Source organism: Salmo salar, chromosome ssa18, assembly GCF_905237065.1.
Source record: "Salmo salar chromosome ssa18, Ssal_v3.1, whole genome shotgun sequence".
NCBI lineage: Eukaryota > Metazoa > Chordata > Actinopteri > Salmoniformes > Salmonidae > Salmo > Salmo salar.
In genome coordinates this window covers 79,281,323-79,294,180 of record NC_059459.1, presented here as the reverse complement: position 1 = coordinate 79,294,180, position 12,858 = coordinate 79,281,323, and the positions used below count along the sequence as shown (strand labels likewise).

Here is a 12,858-nt window from a genome sequence, read left to right as displayed (position 1 = left end):
ATTGATGAGGAAAATGTAATCAATTTTAGAATAAGGCTGTAACGTAACAATATGTGGAAAAAGTGAAGGGGTCTGAATACTTTCCGAGCAGTCATCCTTCCAATTCTCTATGCAGCTACCAGTTTATCTCTGTGGAAAAATGGGGGTTTAGAAAGGAACCATATAAGGAGAAGTGGGGGTTTTGAAAGGTGCACACTCGAGACCTTTGGGTTATTGGACGTGAGTTATGGTCTGCAGAGATGACGGTATTCAGTTATCAAAAAATAAATAATAATACTTTTTTTTAAATGGTGTTTTTTTTTCTTCCCCACCTTTATTTAACCAGGTAAGCTAGTTGAGAACAAGTTCTCATTTGCAACTGCGACCTGGCCAAGATAAAGCAAAGCAGTGCGACACAAACACCAACACAGAGTTACATGGAATAAACAAACATTCAATAAATAAATACATTTAAATATCAAGTCATAGCGGTTCTAGTAGTTATGAAATTGAAGTGCTTCTAGTGTTAAAATACTCATTTCTAAACACCCACTTCTCCTTATATGGTCCTTTTCGAAACACCCACTTCTCCTTATATGGTCCTTTTTGAAACGCCCACTCCTTTCGACACACCCACTTTTCCTGAGAGATGACATACAGTAGGTGGCAGCATTGAGACCCTGAGGGATGACTGCTCTGAGAGATGATGTCACAGCTGGACACTGCATGCCCCTGTGCCCCCTATCAGCATAATGTCTCTGGTCGAGGTTAAGACTCCCAACAGGGTCACCAGGAGGGATCAGCCAATGAAGTTGGAAGTCCCTCCCACTTGACTGTATTAAAATGGTGGAAGCCCTTAATGGCGCTGCCCATGGTAATACTGCCTTTTGGTCACTAGAGGCCTCTGTCATTCTCTAGGTGATTTCCCTATCCTGACGAGCACTACATTTTCCCTCTTGCTGCTTGTCCTCCTGATGTCACATACAGTATGTATACCGCAGCATGTGGACACCCCTTCAAATTAGTGGATTTGGCTATTTCAGCCACACCTGTTGCTGACAGGTGTATAAAATCGAGCACACAGCCATGCAATCTCCATAGACAAACATTGTCAGTAGAATGGCCTTACTGAAGAGCTCATTGACTTCCAACGTGGCACCGTCATAGGATGCCAACTTTCCAAGTCAGTTTGTCAAATTTCTGCGCTGCTAAGTGTTGTAAGTGTTGTTATTGTGAAGTGAAAAGGTCTAGGAGCAACAACGGCTCAGCCGCGAAGTGGTAGGCCACACAAGCTCACAGAGTGGGACCGCCAATGTGCTGAAGAGTGTTTTCCTTATAAATTGTATGTCCTCTGTCGCAACACTCACTACCATGGCCGAGCAGCTGCACACAAGCCTAAGATCACCATGTGCGCTGCCAAGCGTCGGCTGGAGTGGAGTAAAGCTCACCACCATTGGACTCTGGAGAAGTGGAAACACGTTCTCTGGAGAACACTACCTGCCCCAATGCCAACTGTAAAGTTTGGTGGAGGCAGAATAATGGTGTGGGGCTGTTTTTCATGGTTCGGTCTAGGCCCCTTAGTTCCAGTGAAGGGAAATCTTAACGCTACAGCATAGAGTGACATTCTAGACCAGTGGTCGCCAACCGGTCCTAGTCGATCACCAAACATTTCTGTAGAAAAGCCAACCAACGATAAAGGCTTGTGTTACTTTTCTTTTTAAAATCGTGTTGAGCTGTTGCCGGTAGGTGCACTTGATTGAAAAGTCCTGCGCACCGGGTAAGCAAAGTGTTCCCATGAGACAAACTCCGCCTACCTGGCGGACCGGCAAATCTGTGACTAAATCAAGTGCACCTACTGCGTTGCCCAATCGGATAGGTCAAATCACCGTGGCTACAGAGCTTCCATGACCATGGCAACAGCCAAGTTTAATAGGCTACTAGCTTACGTAAGATTTAATATCTTTTAAAACATGACCACAGAGAGACTGTCAACGAATACAGCAAAGAGCTGCTGTTTTTATGAGTGAGTTTAAGTTTACATTCAGCACAGTCACTGTTTTTATTCAACACTATTACAAAACAAAAATAATTTTGAACGGTCATCCAACTCGGAATTCCAAGTCGGAAACTCTGGCATCTTTCTAGAGCTCCGACTTTTCCACCTGAAGACCACTGACTTGGTGATGTGACCTCGTTGACCATCAGATGCAGGTACCATCAGTCCAGTAAAATAAAACAGCAAATTATTTAAATTCATGCTCCACAGTGCCTCACAAGTGCTAAACCAGCTGATCTATTTTGAAAGCTCGAGTTTTTAAGTATAATATGGTCAGATTAATAATATTGGCAGGCCAATCATATAGCCAATATGCTGTGATAATGTATTAGGCCTACTGCCCAAACCTCATTCCTACAAAACTGTTTGTGTGAGGTTAATGTAAAACAAAAAAAAACTGAGCAGTAGATCTCAGCTTTCTTTTTGACTGCGAAAGTGATCTTGACTCAGAAAAGGTTGGTGACCACTGTTCTAGACGATTCTGTGCTTCCAGTTTGTGGCAACAGTTTGGGGACGGCCGTTTCGTGCTTCTGCAGGACAATTCCCTAGAGCACAAGTGAGGTCCATACAGAAATGGTTTGTCAAGATCAGCGTGGAAGAACTTCACTGGCCTGCACAGAGCCCTGACCTCAACCCCATCGAACAACTTTGGGATGAATTGGGGCGCCAGCCGCGAGCCAGGCCTAATCGCCCAACATCAGTGCCCAACCTCACTAATGCAGCTGTGGCTGAATGGAGGCAAATCCCACCATCAATGTTCCAATATCTAGTGGAAAGCCATCCCAGAAAAGTGGAGGCTGTTACAGCAGCAAAGGTGGGGATCAACTACAGTAGTAGTGCTCAGTAGTAGTGTACCTTTGCTGTTCTGATGGTTTATTGGGCGTGCAGCTAAACTATATGCTGTTACAGCAGCAAAGGGGGGACCAACTACATATTAATGCCCATGATTTTAGAATGAGATGTTCGACAAGCAGGTGTCCACATACTTTTGGTCATGTAGTGTACTCAGCAGGTGTCCACATACGTTTGGTCATGTAGTGTACTCAGCAGGTGTCCACATACTTTTGGTCATGTAGTGTACTCAGCAGGTGTCCACATACTTTTGGTCATGTAGTGTACTCAGCAGGTGTCCACATACGTTTGGTTATGTAGTGTACTCAGCAGGTGTCCACATACTTTTGGTCATGTAGTGTACTCAGCAGGTGTCCACATACTTTTGGTCATGTAGTGTACTCAGCAGGTGTCCACATACTTTTGGTCATGTAGTGTACTCAGCAGGTGTCCACATACTTTTGGTCATGTAGTGTACTCAGCAGGTGTCCACATACTTTTGGTCATGTAGTGTACCCAGCAGGTGTCCACATACTTTTGGTCATGTAGTGTACTCAGCAGGTGTCCACATACGTTTGGTCATGTAGTGTACTCAGCAGGTGTCCACATACATTTGGTCATGTAGTGTACCTTGCTGTTCTGATGGTTTATTGAGCGTGCAGCTAAACTATAGTTCCAAGAGATCTTTGTCTTGTGAATTTGTCAAGTAGCGTCTGTTGTAAATAATTGTGTTGAGCTTGTTAGCTAGCTCATACACTTCCGCTAGTGTTAGCGTTAGCATTTGCATTAAGAATGAATGGGCATTTAGCATGCTAGCTAGCGATGTTAGCCTTGTTAGCATTAGTCATTTTGTGGTTTCAATGGGTGTAAATCGCTCTTGTATATTCTGTTTATGTAATGTAGATGTACCTACACTCTTGTACTGTTAATTTAGTACATTTACCCACGTTTAGCATGTCTACGAACCAATTAGCCTGTTTGGTTCATTGGATTGTGACTGGACCAATGCCTGTTGTATTGTATAGCAGGTACCTCACCTGTATAGCAGGTACCTCACAGTGTTTTCAATGGGGGCATAAAATATAGCAATACTATAATCTACATTTTAGTATTACTTCTCACTGGATAGGATTCTCAGTTATCTGAACCAACAGTGTTCACGTGTGTGTTTGAATGTGGACATCTCTTTCCATTAAATCAATCAATCAAATGTATTTATAAAGCCCTTCTTACATCAGCTGATGTCACAAAATGCTAATACAGAAACCCAGCCTAAAACCCCAAACAGTAAGCAATGCAAATGTAGAAGCACGGTGGTTAGGAAAAACTCCCTAGAAAGGCCAGAACCTAGGAAGAAACCTAGAGAGGAACCAGGCTCTGAGAGGTGGCCAGTCCATCTGGCTGTTCTTCAATATGTTAACATTCATAGATGACCAGCAGGGTCAAATAATAAGCACAGTGGTTGTAGAGGGTGCAACAGGTCAGCACCTCAGGAGTAAATGTCACTTGGCTTTTCATAGCCGATCATTCAAAGGTCGAGACAGCAGGCGCGGAAGAGAGAGGGACGAAAACCGCAGGTCTGGGGCAAGGTAGCACGTCTGGTGAACACGTCAGGGTTTATAGCCACAGACAAAACAACAGAAATTGAATCAGCAGCACAATCAGGTGGACTGAGGGCGGGGACAGCCTCATCCCTGTTCCCATCCATTAAACCCTCCTTAACCTGGACATCTCTTCCCATTAAATCCCTCTTAACCTGGACATCTCCTTCCATTAAACCCCCCTTAACCTGGACATCTCTTCCCATTAAACCCTCCTTAACCTGGACATCTCTTCCCATTAAACCCTCCTTAACCTGGACATCTCTTCCCATTAAACCCTCCTTAACCTGGACATCTCTTCCCATTAAACCCTCCTTAACCTGGACATCTCTTCCCATTAAACCCCCCTTAACCTGGACATCTCTTCCCATTAAACCCTCCTTAACCTGGACATCTCTTCCCATTAAACCCCCCTTAACCTGGACATCTCTTCCCATTAAACCCTCCTTAACCTGGACATCTCTTCCCATTAAACCCTCCTTAACCTGGACATCTCTTCCCATTAAACCCCCCTTAACCTGGACATCTCTTCCCATTAAACCCTCCTTAACCTGGACATCTCCTTCCATTAAACCCTCCTTAACCTGGACATCTCTTCCCATTGAACCCTCCTTAACCTGGACATCTCTTCCTATTAAATCCCTCTTAACCTGGACATCTCTTCCCATTAAATCCCTCTTAACCTGGACATCTCTTCCCATTAAACCCTCCTTAACCTGGACATCTCTTCCCATTAAACCCTCCTTAACCTGGACATCTCTTCCCATTAAACCCTCCTTAACCTGGACATCTCTTCCTATTGAACCCTCCTTAACCTGGACATCTCTTCCCATTAAACCCCCCTTAACCTGGACATCTCTTCCCATTAAACCCTCCTTAACCTGGACATCTATTCCTATTAAATCCCTCTTAACCTGGACATCTCCTTCCATTAAACCCTCCTTAACCTGGACATCTCTTCCCATTGAACCCTCCTTAACCTGGACATCTCTTCCTATTAAATCCCTCTTAACCTGGACATCTCTTCCCATTAAATCCCTCTTAACCTGGACATCTCTTCCCATTAAACCCTCCTTAACCTGGACATCTCTTCCCATTAAACCCTCCTTAACCTGGACATCTCTTCCCATTAAACCCTCCTTAACCTGGACATCTCTTCCTATTGAACCCTCCTTAACCTGGACATCTCTTCCCATTAAACCCCCCTTAACCTGGACATCTCTTCCCATTAAACCCTCCTTAACCTGGACATCTCCTTCCATTAAACCCTCCTTAACCTGGACATCTCTTCCCATTAAACCCTCCTTAACCTGGACATCTCTTCCCATTAAATCCCTCTTAACCTGGACATCTCTTCCCATTAAATCCCTCTTAACCTGGACATCTCTTCCCATTAAATCCCTCTTAACCTGGACATCTCTTCCCATTAAACCCTCCTTAACCTGGACATCTATTCCTATTAAATCCCTCTTAACCTGGACATCTCTTCCCATTAAACCCTCCTTAACCTGGACATCTATTCCTATTAAACCCTCCTTAACCTGGACATCTATTCCTATTAAACCCTCCTTAACCTGGACATCTCTTCCCATTAAACCCTCCTTAACCTGGACATCTCTTCCCATTAAATCCCTCTTAACCTGGACATCTCTTCCCATTAAACCCTCCTTAACCTGGACATCTCTTCCCATTAAACCCTCCTTAACCTGGACATCTCTTCCCATTAAACCCTCCTTAACCTGGACATCTCTTCCTTTTGAACCCTCCTTAACCTGGACATCTCTTCCCATTAAACCCCCCTTAACCTGGACATCTCTTCCCATTAAACCCTCCTTAACCTGGACATCTATTCCTATTAAATCCCTCTTAACCTGGACATCTCCTTCCATTAAACCCTCCTTAACCTGGACATCTCTTCCCATTGAACCCTCCTTAACCTGGACATCTCTTCCTATTAAATCCCTCTTAACCTGGACATCTCTTCCCATTAAATCCCTCTTAACCTGGACATCTCTTCCCATTAAACCCTCCTTAACCTGGACATCTCTTCCCATTAAACCCTCCTTAACCTGGACATCTCTTCCCATTAAACCCTCCTTAACCTGGACATCTCTTCCCATTAAACCCTCCTTAACCTGGACATCTCCTTCCATTAAACCCCCCTTAACCTGAACATCTCTTCCCATTAAACGCTTCTTAACCTGGACATCCGCCTCATCCCTGTTCTGATCAGACATGCTGTAGTGGTTGCTAAGCTTAACCTAAGGTTCCTTATGCCAATCATGGTCCTTCGATCCTCTAAAACATACACTATTTTTCAGTTGTGCAAGGAATGTTAAGGGTTAGACGGTGTCGGTGGAACTTTTATACACATTAGCTACAGTGTGTTCAATAGTAGGCATGTTAACCCACCACCTATATGGCTTGTGTCAAGGAAAGCAAATACCTAGCTAGCTATCTGCACTCTGGCTGTATAGATCATAGAGATCCATGCTAAGGAAGCAAATACCTAGCTAGCTATCTGCACTCAGGCTGTATAGATCATAGAGATCCATGCTAAGGAAGAACAATGAAATTGAATGTCATAGAGATCTATAATTTGTGAGTGATTCCAAATTCTGTTATAAATAACATCTGCTATTCCTCTCCTTCCCTCCAGAATCCCTGCAACTCTCTGTCTCTGAAGAGGAGTTTCCCCCTGAGCAGCAGCACTGTGAGCAGGAGTGGAGCCCCAGTCTGGGGCAGGAGGACCCAGAGACCATACAGATTAAAGAGGAACAAGAGGAAGTCAGGACCAGTCAGGAGGAAGAGCAGCTTCAAGGGCTCTTTGTTACCAAAGACTCCATATTGACTACTTCCTGTGTGAAAAGTGAATGTGATCAGGAGGACCCACTTCAGTCCTTGACTCTTCCCCAAACCCAGACTGTGGAGAACAGAGAGAGTGACTCTAAACCAGTGGATCTCAAACCTTTTGTCACTGTGACCCACATTAAGGGTCTCTACATTCCCTGTGACCCTCCAGATAATCAAAACAATGCCTCCAGCCACAGCTCAGCTGTAAGCAGTGACACAGTAGGACTTGACAACAGCCCAGCATTGGATCCCAGCCCAACATTGGAGAAACACAGTTCCAAACCCAGCACCACGTCAAGAAAAATTCACCACTGCCGTGACTGTGGTAAAACGATTCCTCTGAAAGCTGACCTGCAGAGGCATATGACTCTCACCAAGAAGAGACCCAGTGAATGCTGCTTCTGCAATAAACAGAACAATTCCACCTGTAAACTGAAGGCCCATGTCAGGCTCTGTCATGGTGGGAAACCCTATATCTGCCTTGTTTGTAGCAAGACCTTCAAATACAAAGGAGATCTGTCCAGGCACATGAGGATTCACAAAGGAGAGAAACCTTTTATCTGTGGTGACTGTGGGAAAAGCTTCAATCAGAAGGGGAACCTAACTGAACATTTACTGATTCACACAGGAGAGAAACCATTTAGCTGTGGTGACTGTGGGAAAAGCTTCAATCAGAAGGGGAACCTAACTGAACATTTACTGATTCACACAGGAGAGAAACCATTTAGCTGTGATGACTGTGGGAAAAGCTTCAGTCAGAAGGGACACCTTACTGTTCATAAACTGACTCACACAGGTGAGAAACCTTTTAGCTGTGGCGACTGTGGGAAAAGTTTTAGTCAGAAGGGGAACCTAAGCATTCATAAACTGACACACACAGGAGAGAAACCATTTAGCTGTGGAGACTGCGGGAAAAGCTTTGGGCTCAAGCGGCACCTAACCATGCATAAACTGACTCACACAGGAGAGAAACCATTTAGCTGTGGAGACTGCGGGAAAAGCTTTAATCGCAAGGAGGTCTTAACCATGCATATACGGACTCACACAGGAGAGAAACCATTTAGCTGTGGTGACTGTGGGAAAAGCTTCAGGCATAAAGGGTCTCTTAAGATACATATATTTTCTCACACAGGAGAGAAACTTTTTAGCTGTGGTGACTGTGGGAAAAGCTTCAATAAGAGGGGGAACCTAAACATGCATTTACGGACTCACACAGGTGAGAAACCATTTAGCTGTGGAGACTGCGGGAAAAGCTTCAATCAGAGGGGCAACCTAACCACGCATATACGGACTCACAGCAGAGATAATTCCTTTCGCTGTGGTGACTGTGGGGAAAACTTCGATGAGAAGGGGCACCTAACTGAACATATACGGACTCACACAGGAGAGAAACCATACAGGTGTGGTGACTGTGGGAAAAGCTTTTATCAGAAGGCGGACCTAAGGAGGCATATACTGACTCACACAGGAGAGAAACCACATGGCTGCTCCGTCTGTGGTAAAGGATTCACTCATAAATCTCATCTGCTGAGGCATGTGGATAAAATCCACAAAGGAAGAAAACAGGACAGAAATTGAAAGAGGGAAGAACATTAGGACAAAGAGATTGTCTGTCATTTAAGTGAATCAAAAAGCAGGATGTGGACAAATCTCTTAGGAAGCAACAGTGATATGGCCCTCATCAAATATGCAGACGACATGGCTCTGGTTACTTGCCTGGAGGTCAAGTCCATCTCCAGCTACTCCCAGTTCATTGACTGCCTCTTGACGTGGTTTGACAATAGCTTCCTTGACCTCAACGTCACCAAGACTGAACTGTGCCTTGGAGGAAAGAACGCTGAGGAAAACAGAGGCCCTTCTCTCGAGCATGTCACCATGGAAGGACGTGGAGCAAGTCACACGTTAAATACTTGGGGACAATTTTCGACCACAAACTTCCAGTAAAACACTGACCTCATCTACAAAAAGGCAAGGCCTTTTCTTTCCCTACTTAAGATAGTATGACGTTTTAATGCAAGCAAACTCACACTGATCGTGGTATACAAATCCCTGATTGAGTGTTCTCAATTACAATTCTGGTACCCCTCAGTGATGTTTATTTTTTTGTTTCATTCTGACATTTCAGTCTGACATGTAACTGTTTAATGTGTTTGTGTATGTTTTCTGTCTGTTTTCATCCTTTTATTATAACTCAGAGTGCCAACGACACATTTGCATTCAGTTTAAACTGAATGGACAGTAAAGTTGGTCTTATCTGCTTATTTTAAAGCTATCTTAACTCTGGATCATTCATGCTTTGGGTTACAGAAATACAGATGTGCGATCAATTGACTTTTGCAAAACATTGTATGTAAATCAAATTTGAAGCTAAGTAATTCTACACAAAGTCCAAAGGAAATTTGACTTCCCCCGCTCCAACCTATATATGAGGTTGGAGCGGGGGGGCTGCCGTACTTCACCACCCTTGGAGCAGTTGTTGTGGGGGGGTTAAGTGCCTTGCTCAAGGGCACAACAGCATCTGTGCTTTTTTAAAATGTTTGCTCTGAAAGCTGACCTGCAGAGGCATGTGACTCTCCCCAAGAAGAGACCCAGTGAATGCAGCTTCTGCAAGAAACGCTACAACTCCACCTGTAAACTGAATGTCTATGTCTGTATCTGTCAGGGTGGGGATCCCCTGCCCTGTTCGTGGCAAGACCTTCCAAATACAAAGGATATCTTTCCAGGCATATGAGGATTCACACAGGAGAGAAACCATTTAGCTGTGGTGACTGTGGGAAAAGCTTCACTCAGAAGGGGAACCTAACCGAACATGTACTGACTCACACAGGAGAGAAACCATTTAGCTGTGGTGACTGTGGAAAAAGCTTCAGTCTCAAGAAGACACTAACGGATCATATACGGACTCACACAGGAGAGAAACCATTTAGCTGTGGTGACTGTGGGAAAAGCTTCAATAAGAAGGGACACCTAGGGAAGCATAAACCGACTCACATAGGAGATAAACAACATGGTTGCTCAGTCTGTGGTAAAATATTCAATTGTAAGGCTCATCTGCTAAAGAATGTAAATTACATCCACAAAGAACGAAATCAGGACAAAAATATATTTTGTCAGAAGATGGGTGTCCCTTGTTTGAATTAGTCCTTGATTAGAAACCAGAAGTGTTTTGTCCCTCCAGGATGGACACAGGTGGTTCTATTCATCTGGCCCGGGCGCCCGTGTAGGTGTTTTACACAGAGTGAAAGTTGACTGTATTGGTTTTGTAACCAGGTTGCCTCCCCTTTGTGACCAGGTGCCCCGATCGAAGCCCACGGCGAAGTCGGCTCAAAGCAAAGTGATGTAGAAGCGCATTGGAATAATGAGTAGGATTCTGTGTTTTCATATGCAAAAGTAATTTATTTTAAGCTTTTATCTGCCAATGAATTAAGGTTGATTATTCTAACATTTATTTGATGGAGAAGAGATGTTTCTATTTCTGGACCATCCTGCCTTGTTCACAACATGACTGAGCAGCACAGATTACTGTTCCATTTGAGAAGGGATCTCCACCCTCCCCGCTTTCGACCTGATGACGTAATGGCCTGTGCCCCGTGGCTCAGCATAACTGAATCCTGCCCATTGAACAGCCCTGGTGTACAATACACAGTACAATGACATGCTTACCTCATGGTTCACCTCTTGACAACAACAATATAAAATAAAAAAGTAAGTACAAAAATATATGCTCAATACAGTAACAATCGAATAACAGTAGAATAACAGTCAATTAACAATAGAATAACAGTAGAATAACAGTAGAATAATAATAGAATAACAGTAGAATAACAGTAGAATAATAATAGAATAACAGTAGAATAACAGTAGAATAACAATAGAATAACAGTAGAATAACAATAGAATAACAGTAGAATAACAGTAGAATAACAGTAGAATAACAGTAGAATAACAATAGAATAACAGTAGAATAACAGTAGAATAACAATAGAATAACAGTAGAATAACAGTAGAATAAAATAGAACGTAGAAGTAACAATCGAACAGTAGAATAACAATAGAATAACAATAGAACAGTAGAATAACAATAAAACAGTAGAATAACAGTAGAATAACAATAGAATAACAGTAGAATAACAATAAAACAGTAGAATAACAGTAGAATAACAATAGAACAGTAGAATAACAGTAGAATAACAATAGAATAACAGTAGAATAACAATAAAACAATAGAATAACAGTAGAATAACAATAGAATAACAGTAGAATAACAGTAGAATAACAGTAGAATAACAATAGAATAACAGTAGAATAACAGTAGAATAACAATAGAATAACAGTAGAATAACAGTAAAATAACAATCGAACAGTAGAATAACAATAGAATAACAATAGAACAGTAGAATAACAATAAAACAGTAGAATAACAGTAGAATAACAATAGAATAACAGTAGAATAACAATAAAACAGTAGAATAACAGTAGAATAACAATAGAACAGTAGAATAACAGTAGAATAACAATAGAATAACAGTAGAATAACAATAAAACAGTAGAATAACAGTAGAATAACAATAGAACAGTAGAATAACAGTAGAATAACAATAGAACAGTAGAATAACAGTAGAATAACAATAGAATAACAGTAGAATAACAGTAGAATAACAATAGAATAACAGTAGAATAACAGTAAAATAACAATCGAACAGTAGAATAACAATAGAATAACAATAGAACAGTACAATAACAATATTATAACAGTAGAATAACAATAGAACAGTAGAATAACAGTAGAATAACAATAAAACAGTAGAATAACAGTAGAATAACAATAGAACAGTAGAATAACAGTAGAATAACAATAGAATAACAATAGAACAGTAGAATAAGTAGAATAACAATAGAATAACAGTAGAATAACAATATTAGAACAGTAGAATAACAGTAGAATAACAGTAGAATAACAATAGAACCGTAGAATAACTGTAGAATAACAATAGAATAACAGTAGAATAACAATTAAAACAGTAGAATAACAGTAGAATAACAGTAGAATAACAATAGAACAGTAGAATAACAATAGATTAACAGTAGAATAACAATAGAACAGTAGAATAACAGTAGAATAACAGTAGAATAACAATAGAACAGTAGAATAACAGTAGAATAACAATAGAACAGTAGAATAACAGTAGAATAACAGTAGAATAACAATAGAACAGTAGAATAACAGTAGAATAACAATAGAACCGTAGAATAACAGTAGAATAACAATAAAAACAGTAGAATAACAATATAATAACAATAGAACAGTAGAATAACAGTAGAATAACAATAGAAACAGTAGAATAACAATAGATTAACAATAGAACAGTAGAATAACAATAGATTAACAATAGAACAGTAGAATAACAGTAAACTGTGATGCAGCCGATCAGGATGTTCTCAATTGCTCTTTGACCATTTGGTGGTGTTGTGGTTCCATGTCAGGTTCTCAGTGACGTGAACGTCAAGAACCTTGAAACTAAGGCAAGGTGTAGACAA

The 12,858-nt window shown here is 41.6% G+C and overlaps 2 protein-coding genes across 3 annotated transcripts in view; both read left to right on the top strand.

The window, feature by feature from the left end:
• Positions 1 to 12,858, top strand: part of LOC106578114 (oocyte zinc finger protein XlCOF6.1) — a 97,789-nt gene that overhangs the window by 48,129 nt on the left and 36,802 nt on the right. The window lies entirely within an intron of this gene.
• LOC106578116 (oocyte zinc finger protein XlCOF6-like) overlaps positions 1 to 12,858 on the top strand; it is a 34,054-nt gene that overhangs the window by 4,037 nt on the left and 17,159 nt on the right. The window contains exon 3 of one of the 2 annotated variants that reach the window (XM_014156721.2): positions 7,127 to 10,029. The exons of the other annotated variant lie outside the window; for it this stretch is intronic. Within the exon in view, the coding sequence (XP_014012196.2) occupies positions 7,127 to 8,898 (1,772 nt within the window). The 3' untranslated portion in view covers positions 8,899 to 10,029. Of the gene's footprint in view, positions 1 to 7,126; positions 10,030 to 12,858 lie in introns of those variants that run through there. 2 annotated transcript variants of the gene reach the window in all.